The following is a 14,832-nucleotide window of genomic DNA, read 5'->3' on the forward strand; positions in this document are numbered from 1 at the left end:
TGCAAAGTAGAACAGTAATATATTCTGAGAGTATGAAGCGGATTCACTCACACCCTGAAGTTAACAGGAAGTAGAAGCAGAGAGGCGGGAGTGGTATCAGTCAGTCTGAAGTCAGTGCTATTCAATTGATCTACATTTTTGCTTTGTGTTTTGTTTTCGATACAGGTTCTAAAGTATCCCAGGCTGGCTTTGGTCTCGCTGTGTAACTGAGTCTGGCTAAGCTTATCTTTGTGTCTCTACTTCAAGTGCTGGGATTACAGGCATATTCCACTACACCTTACAATCTAAAGTCTTTGTGTGCCGTAGGCTGTACCAGAGATGATCGCCTCATATGGGCACTTCTGAAATGGCACCTGGGTCTAAAGAACTAAGGACTCTTTGACTTAATTTGTTCACTATGAGTAAACCTCCTTGTGGTCAGTGTGGACTAGCTGTGTCAGTCATCGTGTAGCTACAGCTTTGTTGGGTAGCAGTCAGAGGGGAGCGCTCCCCCATTTCCTCTCAGCCCTGTGGGCGGTGCTTCAGGTGACTCCTGCGTTCTGACTTCTGTTGCTTCTTTAATTCTCAGTGTGAAGAGTGTCACTGTTGGCAGCACGGGGTCTGCATGGGATTACTGGAAGAAAATGTGCCGGAGAAATACACCTGCTATGTTTGCCAAGACCCTCCAGGTAGAGATTGCTGGAGCTGGGGTGTGAGCATCATGGGACCTCTTCCTTAGCACAGCAACTGCCAAGACACCATGTCTGTGCTCTCGATGAATCTTTGCTAATGGCTAGGGGACTCTGCTCACCTTTGTTGCAAGCCCACCTGGTGGCCAGACCTGAACGGAGGTGTAGGGATGTGTCTGAAGATGCTTACCTAGCAGAAGGCCTGGTCCTGAAATGTCTCGGGGAACACACATGCTCTTGTTAACACGTAGCACAGAGGTCCTTCAGTCTGATGAGACAGATCCAGTGTTGAGCGCTCTGGGAATTATCCTGTTGTTCTTACTCGGGGCCTTGCTGATCTTTGGTTCAGCCAGATTCGGCAGTGAGACACTTTCTTCCTGAGAGCTCTGAGGATGGGCGTGCGGCTCTATTGGTGGCATTTCGGGGATGTGAGAGGGCACATCTGCCCTCCATTGTCACTGCCCCTGGTGGGGAAGAGCCGTGCATGCTCCTATGCTCTAAGCAGTGTCTCGGTGTGCTCTGGAGCAGGGCCATTGGTTCCATGGTTAACGGGTTGTCTGTGGCTCTGGGCTGTCGCTTCCACCATGCCAGGTTTTGTAGTGACTGAAGAGTGAAGGAGTCAGATTGGAAGGTGCTGCCTCCTGAGCTTTTGGAACGGGAAGTGCTGCCGAGTCCCTGAGCTTAGTTTTCTGTCCTTTCTAAGGAGGTTTATGATGAACAGCGCCTGGGAGCCATCCAGGTCATCTGTTATGTAACAGATGGGAAGCAGGGGTCCAAAGAAGGGAAGGGGCCCTGTCATCTCTCTAGTTAGGGCCAGGTAGTCTGGTTGGAAAGGGGCCTGGAGCCTTCTGTTCACTCTGAGTCACATTGGAGACACGTTGCTAGGGACTGCAACCATCAATAAGATGGTTTCTTTTTCTCTGGCTTTTAATGAGACTGGGGATAGAAAAAATAACAAGTTAAATAAACACAAGACAGGTCTACAAGTGAAGATAGGAGGGAAAGCAGTGAGGGGAACCAGGGACTCTGAAATGGCTTTGGTGCTGGCTGGAGGCCAAAAGCCCTGCCTGAGGAGATGGGGAGCACCTGTCCTGAGAGGCCTAGGGGGATGGAATGCCACTTCAGATAGGAGCACTGGAAGAAAGAGGTCAGGCCACGAAAGAGAGAAAGAGAGTGTATGTGCGTGTGCGTGCGTGCTTCTAAAACTCAGATAAGCCATGATAAGGGTGGAGTGAGGAGAGGAAAGAGAAGCATTCTATTCGCCTTAATAAATAGGGTTGTGAGGTTTCCTTCTGTGAACAGTCAAAAGCTGTGGAAGGTTATGAATAGAGGAGGGAAGGAAATGACTTAAATCTGAAGAGGTAATTCAGCTGGCCATGGTGATGAACATCTGTATCCCAGAACTCTCCAAGCAGAAGCAGGAGGAATGGGTTTAGAGCCAGTCTAAGCTGGTTAGTTTGAGGGTTGTCTGAGCCACATGAGACCCTGTCTAGAGAAGGGAGGCGGAGATAGTTGAAAGGAGGAAGACTACGTCTCATTCCTATGGATGGTGGAAGCGACCATGCCTTAGTCCTACCTTGTCTCCAATACCTAGTAGAGGTCACGGAAATGTGATCAAAATGAGTGCAGCAAAAAAAAAAAAAAAAAAAAAATGAGTGCAGCAATCAGAACACAGTTCTGGAAACTCAGGGCAGTAGGACCGCTGAGGGGACAGCCTGGGTTTCCCTCCAACATGTTTGACTATTGTAATGTCGTCACTTTAGGTCAGAGGCCGGGCTTCAAGTACTGGTATGACAAGGAGTGGCTGAGCCGGGGACATATGCATGGACTGGCATTTCTGGAACAGAACTATTCCCATCAGAATGCCAAGAAGATTGTGGCCACCCACCAGCTGCTCGGGGACGTTCAGAGAGTGATCGAGGTGCTACACGGCCTGCAGCTCAAAATGAGCATCCTGCAGTAAGTGCAGCGCTTGCAGCCTTGGGCAGGGATCAGCTTTGGCTCTCAATTCAGTCAGGTCTGGGGAGAAAGTGGAATGCCATAAAGAGTGATAAGTTTGAGACCTGAACCAAAATATCTGCTGCTATTCTGAGCGTGTGGCTTAGGGGTCGAGTGATTGCCTAGCATGTGTGGCGCTGAGTTTGAATCTCAGTACCCTCACCACACCCAGCTCCCCCAAAAGTCAGTTATGTAATAAACATTTCTTTCTAAAGCAATGAACTTTATTGAGGAATTCTTTGCATGTAATAAAGTTCACTTCTTTTAAAAACCTTATTGAATTTGATAAGTGCAATTACTCATACAACTAACACTGTAAACCAGGACATGATATATGCATTTGGTTTCTTTTGTTTTCCCCATGTAGTGCAGGTATGTATGTGTGCACACACAAATGGTACATGTTCAGAGGTCAGGACAGTTTGCAGCAGGTGGCTCTGTCCTTCTACCATGTCTTAGCCTTCCCTTGAGAGATGGAATTATAGATGCTGGCCACTGTGGTGTAATGTACACGCTTACCAGGTTGCTCTGTATTATCTTCGCATATACAGTTGTTTTACATTGAGTCTTTTTTATATTTATAGTGAGGGCTTTTTAAATTGTGATAAAATATACATAATGCCAGATACCAAATTTACCATCTGAACCTTTCAATTTATTTTTTTCTTTTACAATAGGATATCTTTATTTAGTATTGGCTGTCCTGGAACTAGATATGTAGGCCAGGCTGGCCTTGAACTCATGGTGGTCCTGCCTTTTGCCTTCTGAGTACTGGGATTAAAGACATGAAGCACCCAACTCTTAATTTGACCAGTCTGGTCTTAAATTCCTGAGCTCAAGCAATGTTCTTGCTTTGGCCTCCAGCATAGTTGGGATTACAGGATTGCATGCCATGACTGTTTTCTATCTTAGTGTTTTTCTGTACATTTCTGTATTGTGAAAGTCATTACCCAGGCATGCAGCTAGTCTCCAGAATTCTTTTCATCCCACAAGACTGATTTCTCCATGCACTGAGTAATCTCCAGGTCCCCCAGCCTCTCAGCCCAGCAACATCATTCTGTTTTCTGTCCCTGTGACTTCAGCTTCTGGATGCCTCAGGGAAGCCATGGAGTATTTACCTACAGTTTATTTCACTTGGCATAATACCTTCAAGGTTCATCTGTGTTGTATTAGAATGTCCTTCCTTTTTAGAACAAAATGTGTAGTATTTGCATATCACATTTTGTTTATTCTTTCATCCTAAACACCCATGATTAATAGGCAAAGAAGCTTAAGTCTGCTGCCAGGGGGACTGCTGGTAGCTCAGCAGTGAAGAGCTCTTGCTGCTCTTCCAGAGGGTCTGTGTTCAGTTTCCAGTACCAACATTGGCCAACTTAACAACCATCTGTAATCCCAGCTCTAAGAGATGCAATGGATGGTCTCTGGGATCATCTGAATGCATGTGCATGCACACACATACTTTTAAAAAAATGATTTATTTATTTTTAGTTTATGTGCATCGGTGCTTTTACCTGCATCTATATCTGTGAGAAGGTGCTGGATCCTGGGAACTAGAATTACAGACAGTTGTGAGCTGCCATGTGGGTTAAACCCATGTCCTTTGGAAGAAGAGCCAGTGCTCTCGATAGCTGAGCCACCCTCTGCCCCCTTAAAAATAAAAGTTTTAAAAATTCTTCTAGGCAAGTCATTGATAACACTTATTTGTCCCTGTCAGAGCTTCATACAGAGATTCTAGGCCTTCTAGAGCTGGGTTTGGCCACTTGTTTCCACATAGACTCTGGGGACACTGTCACCCCACTGCCCTCCACATAGGCTCTGGGGACACTGTCACCCCACTGCCCTCCACATAGGCTCTGGGGACACTGTCACCCCACTGCCCTCACTGTGCTCTCCAGCCACCATTCACCATTGTCCTTTTCTCTTCCTCCGTCGCCACCTTTCTTTCTTCCTTTTAGTGATCATAGGTTGTAGAAGTTCTGTGTGCTTGTGAAATGGAAGGTGGGCAGGTGAGAACTGAAAGGTGGCGTGAGTCCCTTTTTAATTTAAAAAGTGTGTGCATGTAAACTATGTTCCAGGAAGCAAGCTGGAGAGATAGCTCAGGCTCGGAGTATGCACGACTCTTGCAGAGGACCCATGTGGCCCCTGGCCCCTTCTCGGTACAGCTCACAACTGCCAGCAACTCCCCAACTCCAGACCCTCTTCTCACCTCGGTTTTTACATTTAATATATTTGTGTGTCACAGACATACCCTGGGCACAGACATATAACTTAAAAATATAATAAATCTTAAAAATGATGATATAGACAGACAGACAGTTAGTTAGTTAGTTAGTTAGTTAGTTTGTTAGTTAGTTAGTTAGTTAGTTAGTTAGTTAGTTAGTTAGTTAGTTAGTTAGTTAGTTTGGGGCTGAGCAGGTAAGTAGAATGCTTGCTTAGTGTGCTCAAAGCCCTGGGTTCAGTTCCTAAGTTCCTAGCACATGTATACATATATACACAGCCATACCCACACCTACCACACATGCACACGCACACACACACAGCTCCCACACACTTTCCATGTACTTGTTCCCACTGAGAACAGTATACTGAAATAGTTTTCTCTTGTTTCCCAATTTTACAGTTGCTTAAGATGGACCAGATGAGTGTAAAGACCCTCTGTTGGGTTAGCAGTCCAGGAGAATGGTTCCAGGGGACTGTGACATTCATGCAGTCCTCCTGCATCAGATGCAGAGAGGAGGCTGTCCTGTGTGATGGCCATCTCTGTCCTTTATTGACCCTGGCTACTTTTTTCTTTGGAATGGTGTAAATAGAAGACTGTAATTTAAAAAAAAAAAAAAGAAAGAAATTTATTATTAATGACCACACATACTTACCCACCCCAGCACCACTACATTTTGGTAACTGGTAATTTGGTAATTATCAATGCTCTTGAATGTCAGGGTTATTTTGGCAGTTGATTGAGTTTAGGTTGTTGTTAGTAAGCCACATTTGTTTTTACTGCATTTTATTTATTTGAGTGCATGTGCCACAGCTTTTATGTGTGCAGGTTAGAAGAATATCTTTTGGTAATTGGTTCTCTTCTACCATGTGGTTCTGGTTATCATACTCAGGTTGTCTGGCTTGGCATCAGGCACCTTTAAAGTCAGGGCTGGTAGCTGACAGAGTCTCCACTAGTAGCACCAGTTTCCAAAAGAAGCCAGAAGCAGCCTGAGCTCACTGGCCGCTGCTCAGCACCCACGTCTAGTTGCATCCACTGTGCCTGCAGTGGGAGCCTAGGGACGTGGCCTCCTAGGAAACTGAGGGTTTACATCCCGGTGTGGTAAGTGGGTAGATATCCCAGGTAGAGGCCACTGTCCCTTACAGGAGAATGTTTGAGAGGAGCTTTGCAGTAATGCCAGCTGCCCTCGACACTGTTTCCTTTTGCCATCCCCACAGAAGCAGGGAGCATCCTGATCTGCAGCTGTGGTGCCAGCCCTGGAAACAGCACTCAGGGGAGGGGAGAGCACATTCCAGACACATCCACATCACAGACACCAGGAGCGAGGAGTCCCCGAGCTATAGAACTTTGAATGGGGCGGTGGAGAAGCCATCGCCCCTGCCCCGGTCTGTGGAGGAGTCCTACATCACCAGTGAGCATTGCTACCAGAAACCTCGCGCCTATTACCCTGCTGTGGAGCAGAAGCTGGTTGTGGAGACAAGAGGCTCTGCCCTTGATGCTGCAGTCAGCCCCCTCTGTGAGAACGGCGATGACCCCCTCTCCCCTCGCCTAGGCTGGCCCATCGACCAAGACAGGAGCAGAGGGGACATCGATCCCAGACCCAGCTCCCCAAAGGTAGGTGTCTTGCCTGTACTTACTTACTCCTTCCTTGCTGAGTGCTGGGGCGTCCTGGGCTAGCCTCCTGTGGAAGACACTTCTTAATAGATTAAATATGCTCATCAGAGGGCTTTTGGTTTTTGTTTTTCTTTTTTTCTCTTGCTAAGGTGTATACAAGCGTAAGGGACATACTTTAGTCAAAGGTCATCAGTTCCAGGAAATTCGACAAAATGGCACAATGGGAGGGCCAGGAACAGAGAGAGGAGAAGTTTAGAAGTTGATTCAAAGTTGGAAAAGCTATAATTAAGGAAATTTTGTTTTTTCTTTAGTATCATTTACATCATAAATAGATGCTAAATTATTAGCATGAACTTAGTCAAGTATGGCATTAGACATAATGTTTTTAAGAAAATTGTCATGAGGGGTTAATTTCATTCAAGTCTTTCCTACTCTGAGCATTTTTCCCAGGAGCCAGCCTTTTGTTTGTTACTTAGTTTTTGTCATTATTAAGTCACTGTTATGAGGGCTAGGTGTTTTGCCAGAGTCTCCATCTTCAATTCTTCATGAGTGCCACTGTTCTGTGTTCTGTGCAAGAGGCCTGTGTGGTTTCAGGTCTCTGCCTGTCATCCCTACTTTAGCCTATGGACTGGACCCAGCAGCTTAAATGCACTGGTGTGTATTGCCAAGAGGGGCATCCTCACGCTCCGCCTCTGTCCTTATCTATGGACATCTGCTTAGGGTGTGAGAATGGTCTTTTTGCAGCAGATTAGTTTCTATTTTAGGTTCAGTCACTTTGGTTCTGACTCTCCTCATCAGATCCATGGAAAGTTTCAGAACATCGCTTTGTATACAGGAAGCTCTGTTTTGTTTTGTTTGTTTGTTTGTTTGTTTTTTCAAAACAGGGTTTCTCTGTGTATCCCTGGCTGTCCTGGAACTCACTCTGTAGACCAGGCTGACCACGAACTAAGAAATCCGCCTGCCTCTGCCTCCCAAGTGCTGGGACTAAAGGCATGCGCCACCACCACCCGGCTCTAACTGTTATTGTGAATTGATATCATTCTAAATAAATGAACAAAAGTTTTCGATCTGAATCTAGGGTAAAAGACTAACAGTCCTGTGAAAACACAGTGTAAAATCTCGAGGTTCTTACTCTCATCAAGGCAACCCCCTGATAAGCTGACTGTAGACCAGCACCATAGTTTGAGAAAACTATATACCTGTTGCCAGTAGGAGAACTACCTCACCAAGGCCACATGTTCACCAAGAGACAGCCAGGACTCCCTAACTATGACAAGAACCTAACTGTCACCAGCATTGCTCTAGGCAGCCCTTGGGGTTCTGAGAGGCCTGCTTCAGGCTGGGCCAGCTGAGGAAGCATCTGAGCCTGTGGGTGCTGTCCTGAGGCTTGGCGCCTCTGTGCATTAAGCACTGTACATGACAGCGGGAGGATGGGCGCTGCCTTTTCAGAGGGTTTTAATGCTGGCTAGATGGAGAAAAGCTGGCTGTCTCTTCTCAGTGATTTACACATCATTGCATGCCCAGGTGAGGGAATACGTTTCCAAGAAGGTCTTGCCAGAAGAAACGCCTGCGCGGAAGCTGCTGGACAGAGGTGGAGAAGGGCTGGTGAGCTCTCAGCACCAGTGGCAGTTCAACCTGCTGACACACGTGGAGTCTCTTCAGGACGAAGTAACACATCGCATGGACTCCATTGAGAAGGAGCTGGACGGTAGGTTCTGGTCTGAAATCAGTCTCGCTTCCCCTCTGAAGTTCACAGCTTTGCTGTCCAGGGACAGCTGTCTTTTTGCCTCTTCAGCTCCATCTCTCCTAGTTCTCCCCTCAGTGAGGACAAACGTAACTTTTGTTTTTTTGGGTTTTTTTTTTTTTTTTTTTTTTTTTTTTTTTTTTTTTTTTTTTTTTTTTTTTGGTTTTTTGGATTTGGTTTTTTCAAGACAGGGTTTCTCTGTATAGCCCTGGCTGTCCTGGAACTCACTCTGTAGACCAGGCTGGCCTCGAACTCAGAAATCCGCCTGCCTCTGCCTCTGCCTCCCAAGTGCTGGGATTACAGATGTGCGCCACCACCGCCCAGCTAAAACGTAACTTTTAAAATGTATTAGCCACTTACATAGTCTGGTGCCATGGGGGAGGAGGGCTCGGTCTTGCGTCCCTTATCCTGTTCCTTCCGCAGTGGTAACTGCAGGTCTAAGGAGAGCTTAGTGGCCAAGCGCGAGCTCAGCTGGAGGGAACTCTGAGCACCATCTTCAGTCACGTGGCGTGGCTCATGTTCCTCTGTGGTCGGGGCCATCCTGACTGAGGCAGAGACCATGCCAAGCTTGTTGTGTTTCCTCTTGCCTTAATCCTAGCACTTAAGAGACTGAGGCAGGACTGAGTTCAAAGCCAACCTGAGCAACATACAAGGGTCCTGTTCAAAGAAAAATTAATGCTTTTTCTGTTGGAGAGGGACTGATGAGAGTACTGAAGTAGAACGTTTACTGAAGTAACCGGAGTTCCCTGCCGCCAGATGAAGAGAGGGACAGGCCCACTGACATGAGGCCCCATGGCTTTTATTATGTATGTGAATGCTCTCATATGTACCAGAAGAGGGCGCTAGATCCCATTACAAATCTTTGTGATCCACCTTGTAGTTGCTAGGGATTGAACTCAGGACCTCTGGAAGAGCAGTCAGTGATCTTAACTGCCCAGACATGGCTCCAGCCCACCTGAGGGTCTTCTTGATCTGTGTGGAATGTTCTGTGGTTGCCCAAGGAATTCTTCCTCAAGAGATAATTCTGGGCCTTCACAGATCTTACCTCCGTGTCACCTGTCTAAGTGGCCAGTGGTTGGGGTGGTAAACCAGGCTCTCTCTGGCTTCCCAGAGGACCTCCCATGTGCCCCGCTGGTTTGAACCCCACCTACCTTCATTACTTGAAGAGGTGCCAAAAAAACTTAAAAATGAAGGGTGAAGGATGAAGTTTAAAACTTTCATTTAGGAGGCAGATTAGTTTTGAGACAGGATCTGTGGGCTAGGCTAGTCTTGAATTCAAGAGACCCCACCTGATTGCTGGAATAAAAGCTAGTGTAGGCTTACACTAACTTGTTAAAGGGAGAAAATAAGTATATTTTATGCTGCTGATAATTGTGTATCAGGAATTAATATGAAGCAAATCAGAACTGACAGTGATTTTTAAAAAAATAAAATAAAAAAAAATAAAAAACCAGACCTTCTCAAAGTCCCTATAGATTTTCTAGCAGCCCCACTTGCCCGATTTGCAACCTGGAAAAGCTTTGTCTTCAGAGCCTTCTGGGCTTTGCTGTGGCAGAATAACAGCTTAGCCTTGTGTGTGTGGCTCCTTAACATTATTAAAGCAAATGCAATTCATATGAGTTCCTAAGCTGCATGGGCCCTCAGCACAACAGCTGGATCTGACCTGACTGATGGGAGAGGGCAGACATCATTTTGTCACTAACTAGGCCTTCTTAAGGACGGCACAGTCATGAAGCATTTATATTGTCATCGCTGTAACCAAATACCTGACAAAAACAACTAGAGGGGAAATTTGCTTGTTCATAATCTCAGCGTCCAGTCCATCGCTGCTTCGTCTTGCCATGGTGGTGGAGCACGTGGGGAGGCACCTGTCTATGTCATGGCAGTCAGGGAGCAAGGAGGAAGTGGTCTGGGCCTGACTCTCAAAGGCAGGCCCTTAGTGACCTGCTCCTCCACACAGAGCGTCACCAGCTGGAGGCCAAGCATTCGACAGAAGCCTATGGTCCATAGTCCACACTGCAAACCTTAGCATTAGGGTTTTGTGCCCTGGAGCGGTGCCTTGTGGGGTGCTAGTACTGAGGCAGTCTGTTAAAATGGCTGTGCTGAGGTTATGGGCAGTCAAGTTCTGAGCACTCACGCGGTCCTCTCTTTCCCACCTGCAGTGCTGGAGAGCTGGCTGGACTACACTGGAGAGCTGGAGCCCCCGGAGCCACTGGCCAGACTTCCACAGCTCAAGCATTGTATCAAGCAGCTGCTGACTGACCTGGGCAAGGTGCAGCAGATTGCCCTCTGCTGCTCGACGTGAGACTGGGCACCCAAGACATTTGGAGCACAATCCTGGCACATCTGCCAGGGGAGCTTCGCGTATTTAAGTAAATAAACTTAGCATGCTGAATGCACGTGAACTGACTGACTTCAGGGATTTGGCCAGGAGTGTGATGGACATTGGGACAAAGAGACCATTTTGGCTGCTGGAGGACAGGGCACTCTTGATCTGGAAGCCACTGCAAAGGCAGCACATAGTCTTAGAATCCCATCCCGTGCACATGGTTGGACGAAGCAAGTCTTTGCACATCTTCAATTGGAATCGTGCCACTGATGATAAACAAAATGAGAGCCAAAAAAAAAAATCTAGTAGGAAACAGTTGTAAATTCAATTTGCAGTTTATTTAATTGACTTTTGAGTCAGGTAGAGGCATGTGCCAACCCCTCTGGTTTGTCTGCCTGGTGTGGCATGTGGGCAGCGGGCACCGCTTTCAACCCTCAGCTTCACTGGAGTGTTGGGACTTCACTGTGCCGTGCGGTGTTTGAAGGCTGGGGCCTGACTGCTCTGCTTCCTCAAGACTTCATTTTCTCACCTCGTCTCTTACACGGTTCATGGTACCAGGGACAAGGTTTTATGTTTTAAGTCCAGAGTCAGCTGGGCTGTGGCTTTGGCAGCCAAGTGAAACTGCTGAAGGAGGAGCTAGACTCTTGACATAATGAGAATCTACAAGGAATTCCAGAAGGAAGCCGTCAGGGTCTGGAACCCAAAGGACAACACTTTCTACCCACTTACTAATTTCAACAGCTTCCCAGTTCTATTTAAAGTTATGAAAAAAAGTTTCCCAAAATTTTTGAACTCTTTTACTGTAAAAATTTGTTACGAAGAACGTGGGGATGATTACCTTATTCTATGTCTCCTCAGCACACTTGCAGTCCTGTGCGTTGCCTGCTCCCCTCCTCCCTGAGGCGAGTGGAGCACTTGCCGCTACACAGAACACTTTAACTTCCTGTCTGTATTACTTTGTGAGATGAAGGTAATTATGCTGCTTATGGTCCGGGTACAACCTCTTTGTACCTTCAGAGAGATATTTGTGCTATTGTTTCCCAGGTTCTGGTTCCACATGTCATTGCTATGTTGTTCAGTTGGTTTTATCTTACTAGGCAAAATGTAAAAGGTTCCATGCCGTGAGGACTTCATTTTCACCAGTTTTTGCCTCACTAACTTTGATTTATCCATCAACACCCACAGGTTCATTATCAGTTTTGGAATCTGTAATGTTCTAGGCTGCAAATATTTACTATGTAAACATCAAGGAGCCAATGTCAGTAGCTACCAACAGCAGCACCTCTAGCTGCCTCGGAAGGGTTAAGTTTCAGGCTTGATAGGCCATCGCGTTCATAAATTCAGGCATGTGTACAGAGAAGTTTCAGGGAATGAATGCCCTGTCTAAAGATCTGTTCACCATCTGATATAAAATGCGCTGTGGGGCAAGCGTGAGTTGATGTGGCATAGCTTAGGGAATGTGTGAACCGGAATTAAGCCAACACAGTCCCTTACAAGAGGCTGCTTCCCACTGCGCATTCATGTTTTCTTGTGGGAAGAAGTACTCCAGAGTACACCTGCCATCAGGGTTCTGATAACTTATCGTACGCCTACATTTTGAGACTTGTATGATGATTGTCTGAAGGGAGAAGAAACAAGATAATTATAGCTACAACTGTGAGGTATGATGATTGTTTACTAGATACTAACTTGGGGGGAGGGCGCATCAAAGTGGCTTAGTTGGTAGAGGTGCTTGCCACCAAGCCTGCTAACCTGAGTTCGATCCCCAGGACCCAATAGAGAGAATTGATGCCTTTAAGTTGTTCTATGACACACATACACACAAACAAATGTAATAAAGGATTCTAAATTAAGGTTTTTCTTTTATGTAACTACTCTTGAATATCACATCTGGGGAAGCTGTAACCTTGAAGGCAATCAGTTTTGTGTCCTTCAAAGAAGGAAGCAGAAACTGAATGATCCTAATTTTGCCATGTGGTCATTACTGGGCTTATCATTTAGGTTTTGTCAAGGATATAATCTGGTTCCGTTGTGACTTTTGTTTTTAGGGAAACAAAACAGGCCCCCCTCCCCCATATTCTGATAACCCCAGTTCTTCCCTAACTTGAAGCCATGTTGAGGGACTCCACTCCCAGTTCTTGGGGCAAAGTGAATTCACCCCTAAGTTTGGAGCACTGGAATCTGTTATTTGCAAACAATATTATCATTTATAAAGATGTGCACTACCTACATTCTGTCTGTTAAAAAAAAACTGTCCACCTATACAAAGTCAGCTTGACAAACAGTTGTGGTTTGATCATTTAGTGTATATGCAAGGTGGATCCTGGCTGAGCCAGCACTGCACTGTGGGGACGTATCTGTGTTTACGCGCTATTAGACAGAAGGCACTGTACAGATGAGTGTTGCTCTCAAGCAATATTTGCAAAACATGAAAACTTCTGTATCTGGAAAAATAAAAACAGGTTCCTGTTGCTATGTGTCAGTCACATCCCTGAAGTATAAAAGATGGTGGGTTTAGAGGCAATGTCTCACTATATAGCCCTGACTAGCCTAGAACTCCCAGAAATCCCCTGCCTCTGTTCCAATTGCTAGTATTAAAATCCTGTCCCATCACACCCATTGTTCTTTAGACAAAGTCTTGCCTTGAGCTTATGTAACCCAGAGTTGGGCTTGAAACCATGGTCCTGTCTTGATCTCTGAATATACCACCATAACCCAGCAAGGATCAAATGCTTTGTACATTATGATGAGATCAGTCTGGTCCACAGAGAAAGTTCAGAGACAGCCAGGGCCACAAAGAGAAACCCTGTCTCAAAAAACAAAACGCCTGCTGGGCAGTGGTGGTGCATTCCTTTAATCCCAGCACTTCAGATGCAGAGGAAGGTAGATTTCTGAGTTTCAGGCCAGCCAGGTCTACAGAGTAAGTTCCAGGATAGGCAGGGCCATGCAGAGAAATCTGAGGGGTGGGACCAGGAGGGACTGGGGCAGGGAAGGAGGGCTTGCTCACGAGTGTGCGGCACTCCTGGGGGTTGACATCTTACAGAGGCAATTACTGAGAGGCTAAGGAAGGAGAGGAATAGGCATTGGTGTTGAGGAATTCATGATAAACATTTTGATCATGGCCACTAGTTTGTTTTTAAGGTCATGAACCCTAAATAGTTTTAGGCAAAACATTTCTCAAATAACCAACATGTATACATAGAAAGCCAGGAGACCTTGACCCATAGGTTAAGGCAAGGAAACAGATGCCAAGCCTTTATATTTCTTCCAAAGATTTATTATATGTGATAATATGTATAATAGTAATATATATTATACTGTAGCTGTCTTCAGACACTCCAGAAGAGAGCATCAGATCTAGTTAGTAATGGATGGTTGTGAGCCACCATGTGGTTGTTGGGATTTGAACTCAGGACCTTCAGAAGCTCTTAACCGCTGAGATATCTCTCCCCTCCCCATGCCAAGCCTTCTCAGTCCCTTTCACAGGACACCATATACTGTGTGTGTGTGTGTGTGTGTGTGTGTGTGTGTGTGTGTGTGTGTGTGTAAAACAAATGTGAAAGAGGTTATACGAGAGGGAGTAGTGGACAAGTGGAAATTATGGAAAGTACACATGAACTTCTCAAAAGAAAAACTGAAAAAATGCTGTTCTCAAAAACACTTCCCAAGTAAGCGTTGGTAACTTTCAACAAAATTATGGGAAAACAATGTGTTGTCCGGTTGTATTGATCCCAATTGATCTTTAAGCTGCCGAACATAAAGTGAAACGAGAGAGTTCGTTTTCCTTGGTAATATCAGTTCTGTTGCTTTAGTTTTTGTTTTTGTTTTTGAGAGGGTCTACACAGCCCAGGCTGGGACTCACTATGTAAACCAGCTAGCCGAGCATTTAATAGTGCCAGTTACTGTATTGCTCTGCTTTCAAAACACAGAGCACTGCTGAAGGTCAGATACTAGATAATGTGAGGCAAAGGGTAAAACAGAACACTATACACTACAGAAACCTCATTAACATGGCCTTTTGCAAAACAAAACTCAACAGTGTTTAGAACTGTGGGTGTGGTCTAGTCCTAGTCAACCAGGTGAGGAGGAAATTTCCCGCCTAAGGGCACACAGCTCCGCGCATACTCGGTGACCCAGAAATAAAAAGCCTTACTCTTACAGGTTCCCAGAATCCTCTATCAGCTGGAAAGGTGGGCATCAAGTTCGTAAAATAAACCCAAAAAATGAAGGACGAACGGCAAGACATACCAGACACCGGAGC

General features: G+C 45.8%; 1 protein-coding gene across 3 annotated transcripts in view; it reads left to right on the top strand.

Annotated features, from left to right (window-relative positions):
- The window catches only part of Phf20 (PHD finger protein 20), a 103,708-nt gene extending 90,662 nt beyond the window's left edge, over positions 1 to 13,046 (top strand). For all 3 annotated transcript variants that reach the window (XM_052184094.1, XM_052184095.1, XM_052184096.1), the window contains 5 exons: positions 569 to 668; positions 2,432 to 2,627; positions 6,102 to 6,498; positions 8,023 to 8,206; positions 10,405 to 13,046. In XM_052184094.1, the coding sequence (XP_052040054.1) occupies positions 569 to 668; positions 2,432 to 2,627; positions 6,102 to 6,498; positions 8,023 to 8,206; positions 10,405 to 10,547 (1,020 nt within the window). In that variant the 3' untranslated portion in view covers positions 10,548 to 13,046. The remainder of the gene's footprint in view (positions 1 to 568; positions 669 to 2,431; positions 2,628 to 6,101; positions 6,499 to 8,022; positions 8,207 to 10,404) is intronic.
- The last annotated feature ends 1,786 nt before the right edge of the window (positions 13,047 to 14,832 follow it).

Source organism: Apodemus sylvaticus, chromosome 5, assembly GCF_947179515.1.
Source record: "Apodemus sylvaticus chromosome 5, mApoSyl1.1, whole genome shotgun sequence".
Lineage (NCBI taxonomy): Eukaryota > Metazoa > Chordata > Mammalia > Rodentia > Muridae > Apodemus > Apodemus sylvaticus.